The sequence below is a fragment of the Mastomys coucha genome, unplaced genomic scaffold (genome assembly GCF_008632895.1).
Source record: "Mastomys coucha isolate ucsf_1 unplaced genomic scaffold, UCSF_Mcou_1 pScaffold5, whole genome shotgun sequence".
NCBI classification, from domain to species: Eukaryota; Metazoa; Chordata; class Mammalia; order Rodentia; family Muridae; genus Mastomys; species Mastomys coucha.
Window position 1 is genome coordinate 13,491,237 of NW_022196911.1, and position 13,037 is coordinate 13,504,273.

The window sequence follows — 13,037 nt, forward strand, 5'->3', positions numbered from 1 at the left end:
TATGCCCACAGGTAGTGGCCCCCAGGGTGCATGCCCTCAGAGAATCTGGCAGAGAAGGAACTTTGATGAGTGACCATCTAAGGACATCCTAATGCAGGCAGTGGTCACAGGGTCTGTAAAATGAGGTTCCTAGGATCAGAGCTGTGGATGGGTCTGGAACCCAGGGTTGTTCTGTTTTTGTTGTGGTGAAGTAACTGGACAAAAAGAAACTTATAGAAGTTGGGGGTTTATATTGTCTCATGGTTGTAGGTTACACCTCCTAGTTATTGTTAGGAGGTGAAGGCAGCAGAAACTTGAAGCAGTTGGCTACATTATATCTACAGTCAAAAGCATGGAGAGAGGATGCAGGCATTTACTTGCTTGATTCAGGAGTCCCTGTCTAGTGAATGGTGCCTCATACAATGGCCTGAGTCTTCCCACATCAATTCAATTAAAACAGTCATCCACAGGTGTCTTAGTCAGGATTTCTATTCCTGCACAAAACATCATGACCAAGAAGCAAACTGAAGAGGAAAGGATTTATTCAGCTTACATTTCCATGTTCTATTCTTCACCAAAGGAGGTCAGGACTGGAACTCAAGCAGGTCAGGAAGCAGGAGCTGATGCAGAGGCTATGGAGGGATGTTCCTTACTGGCTTGCTTCCCCTGGCTTGCTCAGCCTGCTCTCTTTTTTTGTTTGTTTGGTTTTTGTTTTTTTGTTTGTTTTTCAAGACAGGGTTTCTCTGTATAGCCCTGGCTGTCCTGGAACTCACTCTGTAGACCAGACTGGCCTTGAGCTCAGAAATCTGCCTGTCTCTGCCTCCCAAGTGCTGGGGTTAAAGGCGTGTGCCACCACTGCCCAGCTTTCAGCCTGCTCTCTTATAGAACCCAAGACTACCAGTCCAGGGATGGTACCACCAATAATGGGCCCTCCCCTCTTGATCACTAATTGAGAAAATGCCCTATAGCTGGATCTCATGGAGGCACTTCCCTAACTGAAGCTCCTTTCTCTGTGATAACTCCAGCCTGTGTCAAGTTGACACACAAAACCAGCTAGTACAATTGACCCCTTGACAACTTGACATACAAACACAGTACTTTTAGGCCTCAACCCTTACTTTCTTATTCATCCCCAAGATCTAGATAACTTTAAAAGTCCCATAGTCATGCTTATTAAAAGTTCAATCCCTTTAAAATATCCAATATCTTTTAATATTCAAGGTCTTTTAAAAATTCAAAGTCTCTTAACTGTGGGCTCCACTAAAATACCTTGTTTCTTCAAGAGGGAAAAAATATCTGGGTACAGTCACAATCAAAAGCAAAATCAAGCTCTAACGGTCCAATGTCTGGGATCTACTCACAATCTTCTAGGTTCCTCCAAGGGCTTGGGGTACTTCTCCAGCTCTGCCCTTTGTCTTCTAGGCTCCAGCTGCCTGTACTCCACTGCTGCTGTTCTTGGTGGTCATCTCATGGTACTGGCATCTCCAAAACACTGCTGTCTCCCACTGTAACTAGGCTTCACCAATAGCCTCTGATAGGCTTTCTTCATGGTGTCAAGCCTCAACTCTTTTTGCATGACCCTTTCAGTCCTGGGCCATCAATTGCAACTGAGTCTGCACCTTCACCAATGGCCTTCCATGGCCTCTCACAGTGCCAAGCCTCAGCTTTTTTTCATGACCTTTTCATGCCTTCAAAACCAGTACCACCTGGGTGACTCTTACACATTACCAAGTCCTGCTGCAGCACAAGGTACAACCTTGGCTATCTCTGGATAACAGCCTCTGTACTCTCAGAAAACATCTCCCAGAAGTTTTTAATCACAATGGTGCTGGTCTCTTCTTAATCACCACTAACTTCTTAGCTCCAGCTAACCAGCATCAATAGTCCCAGTCATGCAAAGGTTTCACGTTAGTAGTTCTGTCTTGTTAATCACAGCTGATTCTTCAGCCCCAGCTAACCAAAACCACATAATCTTCACAATCAAAACAGCAATGGCCCTGATAAGAGTCTAAAGACTCTGAAATTTCACAAGCTAGGTCTCCATCTTCTGCACTATTCTCAACATTATCTTCCAAGCTCCTACACAACGTCCCACAGAACTCTTAACACCAAATGGATCTTCTAGCCGTGTTCCAAAGTCCTTCCACAGTCCTCCCGAAAACACGGTCAGGTTGTCACAGAAACACCCCACTTCCAGTACCAATTTGTCTTAGTCAACAGGCATGCCCATATACCAACCCATGTAGACAATCTTTCATTGAGACTTCTCTTCTTAGGTGATTCTAGATTGTGTTAAGTTGACAGTTAAAGCTAATCACTGCACTGGTCCAAGGCTGGGCTAGTATGTGCTGTAGAAGCCCAGCTCTATGGGATCCTTTCTGCAGCCATAATATACCTTCCATAGACTACACCAGACTCTGAGCTTGCCTTACCTCCCTGTAACTGGGCAACCACGGCTCTTTGGTGCAAACATAGACATTGGGTTTCTGTACTAGGAACTGGTATTTTTGTATCATTTGAAAGTAACCCAAGCCAAAATACTGTAGGGAAGGGTTGCTTGTTTGTTTCGGCATTTGGTTTTATTTTGTTTGGCTTTAAAAGAGGCCCTTCTGGGTCACCAGGACCACGTATGTTTATTCTCTCCCTGTCCTCCACAGACAGCACCCACCAGATCCTGGAGGAATGTAGGGACGTCTAATGCAACGTGAGGTAGCTGTTTAGACATAGCCATAGCGTGTGAGCATCCAGTGCAGAGCAAATAGAAGCAGGGAGAAGATGAGTAGGAAGTAACCAGAAAGGGGGAGGGGCGAGGAAGGAAGGAGGTACTTACCATAGAACATGGGTGTGAACAGTTTTCAAAAGAACTGTGTTTAGGCTCTGAAGGCCTTGGTAGCCAATGCAGAGGTCTTGCTGGTCTGATCTGACCTGTCCCTCTGTCTCAGCTGCCCTTCCCCACACAAGTGGTCCAAGTGCTACCCCTGTGTGTCCGTGGCAGGGCCACCACTAACCTGACCCCACTACACACACATGCATGCACATCACGCTTTAGGGAATCTGTGGACGTGTGTGTCCTGTACACCTGCGTGATGTGAGCAGTTCACCTCACTGAAAACCACAGACGTCCCATGTTCTCAAGAACTCTTTTCGCCAGAGGGTCTCCTCCCATGCCTCGGCAGCATGGACATTTAAGGGTGCCAAAGGAGAAGACATTTGCTGGCATCAGTTTCCTGCCCGTCGACAGGTTATCCAGGTGCTGCCTCAGGATGCAGCTGATAAAAAAAATGCTTATTTATTTTGCTTACCGCTGCCTTCTGTGACCCCTTCCCCAAAACTACCAGTGTATATTTCTACTTTTTAAAAGTAAACACCTGTCATCCACCAGCTGTCTTCTGGGGATCTGATGACCTATGGGCACAGAGCATGCCATCTGCCAGAGTGTGGGTCACCAGTGTTAGCTGGAGCAGGTGTGTGGGGGTGGCAGCTCCCTATGATTTACCCGGCCTTTCTGCTTGTTCTCTGCTCCAGCACATTAGTGCCAGCTCCAGGTCTGCCCTCTGAACACCCGTGCTGCTTGCCTAGCTAAGTGAAAAATTACAAGTTAATTATAGACCGGGAAGCTGGTGCAGGGGACGGTGGAGCCGGCAAATGTAAGCTATGTTTACTTTTCCCCAGTGGCTGAGACAATGCTAAGAGCTCAGGATTAGCATGAACCCAAAATAAACACACAAGGTGACCTCATGGGCTAAGCAAGTCAGTCCACGTTGGTATCCAGCCAGCCAGCTTCTAGCAAGCCGACCCAGGGTGAAAAATGGCACTCAGAAGGGCAGAGAACAGTACTGCACCAGATTCAGTCAGGAGTGGTACCTGACAGACCATTTGTTTCCAAACCAATGTCCAAAGCCAAGGCTCAGCCCCTCAGCATAAGGATTTGCAAATGTCCCTGCAGGCCATCGCTGTTAACTGTTAATATGAGCAACTCATGCCTGTGGTGCATTTTACATTTCTGGCCCCGCACATCGTCTGTTTCTCTGTGAGCTGAAGAGTCTGAAGAGAAACTGCAGCCCTAGGTAGCTCTGTAGGTGACAATATGATGTTAGTGCTCTTGGCTGTCCTCTGTGCTGGCTGGGGGATAGTGAATCACTGCAGGTGAATGAATGTTTCCTAACTATGAACCTCAGCTGGTTTTTTTCTTTTTTTTATCACGGGCTCTTACTTCCACTGCTGCAGGAGGATTTCTACCACTTCCTCCTATGATGGACGCACCAGGAGAGTTCACCCCTCCAACGTCCCCATGTAGCCACAGTACCTCTGTCTTGGAACTTTGTAGATGCACATAGTTGTGCAGCATCACTTGGGTTGGGCAGGCTTGTAGAGGTAATGTTCTTCCTGAGGGCCCATCCACAGTGTCCTGGCTGTCCCTCCATTCCCTAGCTTCCTCCCATTCTGCCTCCATTCTGTGCCTGCATGAGCCGGCTTCGCCATTTCAGGAATGACACATTTGCGCCCTTCGCTCTTCGGAGCAGATTAATTTCAAAATGCTTGACCCAAAACTGTGCGTTAAGCAGATGGTAGGGCCTGTGACCCCAGGGTAGAGCTGGTTTTGTGTTTTTTGGAAGTCTCCACTTTTGACTTGTGCTACTTGCCCTTAGCTCACTCTCCACAAGGCCTCTCAGGTGTATGTAGACCGTGATGTGCCTGCTCAGCCTCCTCAGCAGTGATACACATGCTCGGCCCTGCCTCAGGAAGACTGTCTGCCCCTTGACAAATGTTCTATCCTCTCTCACACATGCCTCTTGCTGCCTTCTGTAGCTGGATCAGGCTTGAAAGGAACATGGGGTGACACAATGCCAGGATGTCTTATACAATCTGGCGTTCACAGCACAGGTGTGATATTGATATGTGATCATCTCAGTCCCTTATCGTTCAGCAGTGGCCACTGTGCTCCAGCACTGGGCTCTGGGGCACATGAAGGGCAGAGAAGTGAACTGAGCCTAATACGGGGTGAAGCACAACATGTGGCTGAGCAGAGCCCCACGGCACAGCCTCTGGACCATCTGTGTCCTCCATTCATCAAAGATGCTCTTGACCCAGGGATCTCTCCACCCCTGGCTGTGTTATGCACTGGGTGTTCCAGCCACTCCTGTTCATGTCTAGATAACATCAAGGCATGAACCCCTGCTTCCAATGCAGATGGAAGGATTGAGATCAAGAAAGTGTCCCTGGAGTCAGAATGTGTGGACGTAAAGCTAAGCTTTCTCAGGCAGTCCGAGCTTCCGAAGCATCAGTTTCCCTATGAAGTGCTGGTTGAGTACCCCGCCTGTCTGTCATAGGTTAACAGACCCACAGTTAGCTTTGCCCCCATCAGTGCTTCCTATACAGAGGAAAGGGTGTCAAGCAATGTATATTGTCTGTCACGCTGTTTCTGCACAAACCTGACTGTGCAGTCAGTGTTGATGGTCAGACCAAAAAGGACAGAATTGGGGGTGGGGAGAGGAGCCAAGCCAGGTCATGTGGGTATCATGACCACTTAGGGTGATGCTTTCTGGTGTGGTCTGCCCTGAGAAAGGTACAGTTTGAGCAACGGCATCACCTCCGGAGGAGGTCTGAGTGAGGAATGGTGGCAGGCATAGAGCTCAGCCTTCTCTATGGACAGAGGGATCAATGCTGAGCTCCCACTTTCCTAGCCAAAGCTGCTTCTCAGACTTAAGAGGCTCAGTTGTTCATTATTTGGTTTCTAATAGCAATCTCTTGTGTAAATCAGTCCCCTTTATAAAAGTAATTGACCTGGCTCTTGTACCGGTTACCTGTCCCTCTCTCACTCTCTGCCTCCCCTCACCTCCTCCCACTTCACTTCCCAGCACCCCTCTCTGAAGAGGTGGTTTCTCCTTCTGCAGGTTAATGTACTCAGTAGCCTATCTGCAGTTTAGCTGGACATTTCTGGGCAGGAGTAGGAGGCTGCCAGAGCCTGACAAGGCCTGGGTCCTTGTCTGAGGTCCCTGCTGTGAGATGTGTATCCCAACTGAACTGGCATCGCATAGAACATGGGCCTTCTATTTCTCTGCTCCTAATGAGAGGCATTCATCAGAGTGGAATGACAAAGTAGTTCTGATCCAGAGTTGGGATGAATTTTTGCTTCTCCACAGCTCTCTACATGTATCTGAGTGCTGGTTAAGCATACCTACGATCACCCGGGATTGGAGGCCACTTTTTGCATCACCCTACCCCCAGGGCAGGTGCTGGCTGTCAGCCTCCTGCTAGCCTCTTCCCTTTGGGCCTGATTATTCAGTGCGTCCTCCCAGATGCACTGTGTTTTGAGCATATGGTGTTTTGAGAAGAGCTTGGAGTCTAGCTCCTTCCTTCTCAGCCTGACCCACTCTCCCTTGGCCTTGAACAACTTACTGCTTATCTCCTAGCCTCAATTTCCCTGCCTGGTGAGGTGATAGGATTGGCTTTCCCTTGTCTTGGAGTTGTATAGAGCATATTGTGCCTGCAGACATTGGATCTGTACTATCAGTGACTCCCCAGCTGTAAAGCTAGATCTCAGAACCTTCACTATAAGTACCAAGGTGGTAGGGCATGGTATCAAAGGCTAAGATAGGAAATCAGAAGTTCAAGTCCATCCTAGGCTATTTGACAAATTCCAGGCCAGCCTAGACTACATACTAAGAACCCTATATAAATATGCACACATGTACACACACACACACACACACACACCTTTTAAAAATGAACAAACTAAAGTACCCAAGCAAGAAAGGATCTGGGATTTGATATTTGTGGCCAACACTTGGGGAGTCCTGATACCCATGACTAGCAGGATCAGATGTCAAGGGCGGGTACAGCAAGATTTTCCTCAAGGTCTCTGCTCCTAGCTAGCACTAAGGTGATAGCTGTCTTGTGTTCCCATGGTACTTTGACATCACCCTCTGTCCCCAAGGTGGTCCTTAGGCTCAGCTCTCCCGGTGCTTCCTGCCTCTTCCTTGACCCCCACCCTTCTTCTTGCCAATCTCTGCCCCTCAGTCCCCTTGTTTCTTCATCACCCCCAATGCCAACCACAGGTACCTTGCCAGATCCCAAAGGCGTATGCACTGTTCTTGAATTAACCCATCCAGTACTGTCTCCACAGAGGATTGGAAACACACCTCGGGTTTAGAAGCAGGTTCCAGCCGCAGGTCTGAGAGGGACCCACCCTGGACTTTGGTGTCTTGCCAATGGCCCAGACACTGGGAAGGGCTGTGTGAGCAATGCACCCATTCTGTGCCTCAGCTTCCACAGTTCCTGGAGAGTTGAACTGTGTTCCAAGGTGGAACCCCACAGCCACTTTGTTCAGTGTTCACGGCTAATCTGTAATGTTTTCCTGGAGATAAAAATCCTGTAGCCCCCCAGCCCCCACCCCATTAGAAAACTATTGCCCTAAACTGAAGGACATTCAGCAGATCTCAAACTTCTAAACCTCCAACTGTGCCTTTCATAATTCACATTTAATATATAATTTCCATACAATATACATGATCTCTTAGGACACAGCGGGATATAGTAACAGAATCTGTATTGCATCTCATCACATATCTTGGATGTGTGAGAGCTACTGTGGCCTCTGGCCTCTGTGCTCTTGGTAGTCTGGTCTCAACATCTTTCTGTTCTCCCTGCAGAAGCTGTACCGCAAGGAGATCAAGCCACCCTTCAAGCCAGCAGTGGGCAGGCCTGAGGACACCTTCCACTTTGACCCCGAGTTTACTGCAAGGACCCCCACAGGTCTGTGCCGGTTCTTTCCAGATGGGCTGACCCCACCTAACTCCAGTAGACTTTGTGAAGGATGCTCCCTTAGGGAATAACCTTCAGTCCCATTTGGTGTTCCTGATTTGTCTGTTTAGCAGTAAGGTATCGGGGTGGGGGGTGGGGGGGTGGGGGGGGGTGGAACCAGTTCTCACTATGCCTTGTGTAACATCCACTTCAGAAGCAGTCGGGGTTCAGGGACCCCTCTCATGTTGTGATAGTCAAGGCAGTGACAGCCCTCCCAGGGACACACAAGCAAGACACAGGAAGGAAACAGGTAGTTCACATCTCTAGTGTATGGAAGAAGGTGGCCATCTTTCAGTCTCTGGAATTATGAACTAAGTGTATTCTTTCTGTTAGAGCTAGGGTCCTGTTTGATAGATCCCAGTACAGAAACTTAGCTTCATGGTGTGTGAGATCTCTGGAGTCTGTACGTGTAGTCCCCTCGTAAGTGGTCAGCTCCCTTTAAATATTTGCATTCTGGTTTACCGTTTTCTTACATGCTGTAATTGTCTTTGACCATCATGACAGAGTAACACCAGAGGGTGGCGTAGCGAGAGGTATTTGTTGTGTCACAGCACAGGAGGCTGGGTTTGAGGTCGCTTTGCGGGCAGGGCTGTTCCTGGTAAGGCCTCTCTGTCTTATAGTTGGCCATGTCCCTGTGTCCTCTCGTGGCCTTTCTTGTATGGATGGGAAAAGCTGGAGAGTGTTGGTGTCCCTTCTTCCTGTAAGGACACGAGTCCTGTGAGAAGAAAGCTGACACCCTGACCTTTAACTTGTCTTCTCCCATGACGACACAGCTGATAGGGCAGAGGGAGCCACTCCAAGGATGGCACGCCTAAGCCCCCTGCAGACTCAGGAGCAGGTTTAGGCGGCCATTGTGGGAGCTGCCAACGGCTGAGCAGGGATTCTTTGGCATTCCTCACTACTTTCAAGTAGGAAATGGCATACGGTTGTCAGGAACTAAGAGCAAAACAAGAAGATCATGAGTCTCAAGTCGGGAGAAATGGGATAGAGCCCAGCCTGTTCCCTTGAGTACAGGCTCTGGAGCAATGCCTTTGTCCACACCCTGCTGGGCAGAGAGATGGGCATGCCCTCTCTGTGTCATGGTGCACAGGATGCTGGGCACTTCTCATGGCCCTGGGGTAGGTCCTCTTTGAGCAATATGGCATGAAGAACATTGCATTGATTCAGGGCAGGCCAGCCCCAGGTGGCTCTTTCTGACTTCTGTGTCCCACTCATCCCCAGGGAAGACAGAAACTGTAGTCATCAGCAAGGCTGAGGTAGGAATCTCTGTGAATATTGTCATGTTACATGTTACCGATGGCACAGTGTGGTGAGTCCATGACAGCATGAACCAGGGCACAGAGGACCCCTGTTCAGCTGCTGAGGTCAGCCAGTCAGACCCCCAGAAGACACCCCAGCGGCTCACGAATCCTCCTGCATCGGAGCTACGGATGAACAAACACCAAAGTAGTTTTCTCTGGATGAGAAGATGGCCTGTGAGCCAGAGAAGACTCTGCTGAGACCACAGAGATGCCAGCAGCCCCATTGGGAAGGACAACATTAGTCATGAGTCCAACGTGTAACAGAAGCTATGTGTTCAAAAATGCTCAATGGAAACGGTCGCTAAGGTGCACTGGTGAGAGCCAGGGCACCGGTGCCGGCAGCTCCAGATGATCCAGTGTCTGTGCTCTCTGTATTTAATGGGGATTTTAAACCCCCAGCCTGCTTGGCTGGCGTGGCCTTAAATAAGCCTCTTAAGCCTTTTGTACATAGAAAATGATGTTTTATCTCACTATTAGCTCAAGGAAAGCCCATTAGACTGGGTGCTTCAACCCTGTGTCTAGAACTGGCTTATATTATTCCTTAGTATTGTGTTTGGATGCTAAGTTCAGATATCTTTTTTTTTTTAAAGATTTATTTATTATATGTAAACATACTGTAGCTATCTTCAGACAGCACCAGAAGACGGTGTCAGATCTCATTACGGGTGGTTGTGAGCCACCATGTGGTTGCTGGGATTTGAACTCATGACCTTCCGAAGAGCAGTCAGTGCTCTTCCCCGTTGAGCCATTTCACCAGCCCAAGTTCAGATATCTTGCCAAGCAGTTTGCCTCTAGGGAGGCCATAACGAAAGTGCTGGAGGCGCAGAGAAGCTACGTGTCTGATGTTGACATCAGGGTAAGCTTTTCCCAGCAAGGGTGCTAAGTGACCTCCAGGTTGAAGAGCCACAGTGATGGAATTCTGAGAGTCTAGATGGACTTTCTTGTGGTAGGCTTTCTGAAGTCTCGATTAAAGTGAAACCAGCTAGCTTGTGCTTCTGGAGCCCTTGCCAGCCGCTCAGTGGGGCCTGCTGCCCTAAGGTTTGAAAACGCATCCCATTTGGGCAGAATGCTCCCAAAGGTTGTTTCTGCCTGTAGAAGTTTACTTTTTAAAATTTGACTTGTAGTTTTGATCTTCTGCATGCACTAGGCTGGTGTCTAGCCATCTTTTAACCATGTGTAAAGCTTTCTAAGTTCTGCTTATACAACCTGCCATTTGCGCTCCATCCAAGCCTCAAAAATCAAATATTAGTTCCTCCAGCTTCTTATAAAGACTTCTTTGCACTTCAGCGGACTGGCCACTGTTGTGCTTTTACTGGCTTCTTTGCTCTAAGCAGAGAGCATCTTTATTAGCTGGGAAACATTGCTGACTTGATCTGCATTTTCTCACTTCTAAAAATGCATCCGTTCAAGTTAATGTGACCTGTTCCCTACACACATGCACAAGCACGCGCGCGCGCACACACACACACATACACACACACACAGTGTGCTATAAACAGACCATGGTCTGTACCCTCAGTGAATTCCTAGAATTGCCCAAGTTCTTAACCTTAAGCCCAAATCCCTGAGATTGACATACCCATTGTTAAACTGTTTTTCTCTGGTCCAGTCTCTTAGTGTTAAGAGAAGGCAAGAGGGGCTGGCGAGATGGCTCAGTGGGTAAGAGCACTGACTGCTCTTCTGAAGGTCCTGAGTCCGGATCCCAGCAACCACATGGTGGCTCACAACCACCCATAATGAGATCTGACGCCCTCTTCTGGTGCCTCTGAAGACAGCTACAGTGTATTACGCCGGAGTGAGTGGGCCGGAGCAAGCAGAGGTCCTGAGTTCAATTCCCAGCAGCCACATGATGGCTCACGGCCATCTGTACAGCTACAGTGTACTCATACACATAAAATAAATAATAAATAAAAAAAAAATAGAAGGCAAGAAAACAGACCTCAAAGCGAGATTCTCATGCTAAGAAAAGAAAGAGAAATCTGCAGAGCCTGGTGGAGCAGGAGCCAGTCCATCTGTAGGAACCATGTTGAGGGAAGCAGCCTGTCTACATTAAGTGCCGACTGCCACTGGGCATCTCACTGTGCATAACTTCACGTTCTAAAAACAGGGCTGCTGTGTTCTCCATGTAACTGAGCTTCCCCAGTCTAGCACATTTGAGCCTTATTTCTGAGCAGTCAGACCTGGTCACATTAATTCAGGGTCACATTAGTATCTGTCTACGTGGGAGACAGACCCTCTTTGCTAGGCAGTGAGTCTTGTGTCGCCTCCTTTTCTATCCGGGAGTCTTGAGATGTGGTGTTGTTTGGTTTTTTTGTTTGTTTGGTTGGTTTTGTTTTGTTTTTATTTTGTTTTTACTGTCACAAATAATGATAAAGATGACATTTCTCTATACTTATTGCACTTTAAAAGTAATTCCGAGGACTCCATTTCTAGATGTAGGCTGGCTCTTCAGAGGGCATGTGCCTTTGAAGGTGCAGCGGCCATTGCCCATCCCACCTCTTCCGAGAGGACGTGCCACTTCGAGTTCCTTCTTCTCCTTTGGCCAAATCCAGATGTGGTTGATAACTCTCCCTTCTCCAAACCCCTTCTCCAGACAGTGCTATTGCATTTAAATAAACACATGCCCCCTCATCTGAGAGCCTGGGGGAGGGGTGCCTGTGGGGTGGCTTCCTTTGCCCATTTTTGTCTGTCATATACGATGCAAGTATTTCTCCCTGCTGGGCAGTCACGTACCTTCCTGTTTACCTAGAGGTGAACCTGGAGGAGAACCATGCTCTAACAGTCATGCTTTTGAGCAGGCCTCGTGAACATAAAAAAATCACTCCTCTCATTCAACTTCTGGACCATGGGCAGCAGTGAATTTGCCCATGCGTCCTTGAGGATCAGGGTGGTATAGCCTCGGCATAGAGCTGTGAAGCTGTGCAAAGGTCTGTGCTGGCTGTGGGCTGGGATTTGAGCAGAGGTAGGGGCTACAGGTGAATGTGGCACTGCGGAAACTCTTTGAGTTTTCTCTGATTGCCTTTAGGTATACAGCGCCTGCCTAACCCAGAAAGGTGGTGCCTTCTGGTGCCACCTAGACCTTCTGGTGGCTTTTCATCTCACTCTGGAGTTGGGGGTTGGTAGATTGTGTTAAGGAATATTTAGTAACTTCTGAAGTCAGTAACCTTACAACATGTGATCCATGATTATCTGAGAACTTCTGTGTTATGTGTGTTTAGTCAGACTCTTGGCAGCACCTGGACTAGTACACATGTTCTTACCTCTTTCTGTGTACATATATTCTCCAGCGCATTTGGTCCATGTGGACTCACATGCACACGTCATTGACTTGCCCTGGCTCACTTGGATCTCATGACGTGTCAACCATGCCTTGCTCCTTCACAGACTCTCCTGGTGTTCCCCCAAGTGCAAATGCCCACCACCTCTTCAGGGGATTCAGCTTCGTGGCCTCCAGCCTGGTCCAGGAGCCCTCCCAACAAGATGTACCCAAGGCCCCCATTCACCCAATTGTTCAGGTAAGTCTGCTCGCCCAGGAGCTCAGTTCACAACCTTGATACCTGGCCTTGGAGACCCTGTGGACTTTATCAGCTCAGTGTTGGGAGTCAACAGTGAGTTAATGGTAGACATCCCCCTGTCCCTAGATGTTACTGTTACTGTGGTGATCTTCCTGGTGGTCTGAACACATTTATTTCTAAGAAGGAATAAAAAGGTCTTGAGAGGACTGCTGTGGACATCTGTGCCAGTGACCCCTCAGGACAGATTTGGGGATCTTCTCGGAGTGAGCTGTGGGTGTCTCATGTCATTCCTTGGGAGGTCAGTGGGGGGGGGGGCTTATTTAGATTTCTGTCATTACATGGCTATCACTAGAATTCAGATAACTCAGAAGGATTAGGAGTAAGTTCACTTGAGCATTTGAGGTCTCCTTCACTGTAAGTAGATGGCATTTGATTTTGC

The 13,037-nt window shown here is 48.3% G+C and overlaps 1 protein-coding gene across 3 annotated transcripts in view; it reads left to right on the top strand.

The window, feature by feature from the left end:
- The window catches only part of LOC116079208 (ribosomal protein S6 kinase alpha-2), a 234,915-nt gene that overhangs the window by 199,957 nt on the left and 21,921 nt on the right, over positions 1-13,037 (top strand). For all 3 annotated transcript variants that reach the window (XM_031355059.1, XM_031355058.1, XM_031355057.1), the window contains exons 12-13: positions 7,632-7,734; positions 12,468-12,598. In XM_031355059.1, coding sequence (XP_031210919.1) covers positions 7,632-7,734; positions 12,468-12,598 — 234 coding nt within the window. The remainder of the gene's footprint in view (positions 1-7,631; positions 7,735-12,467; positions 12,599-13,037) is intronic.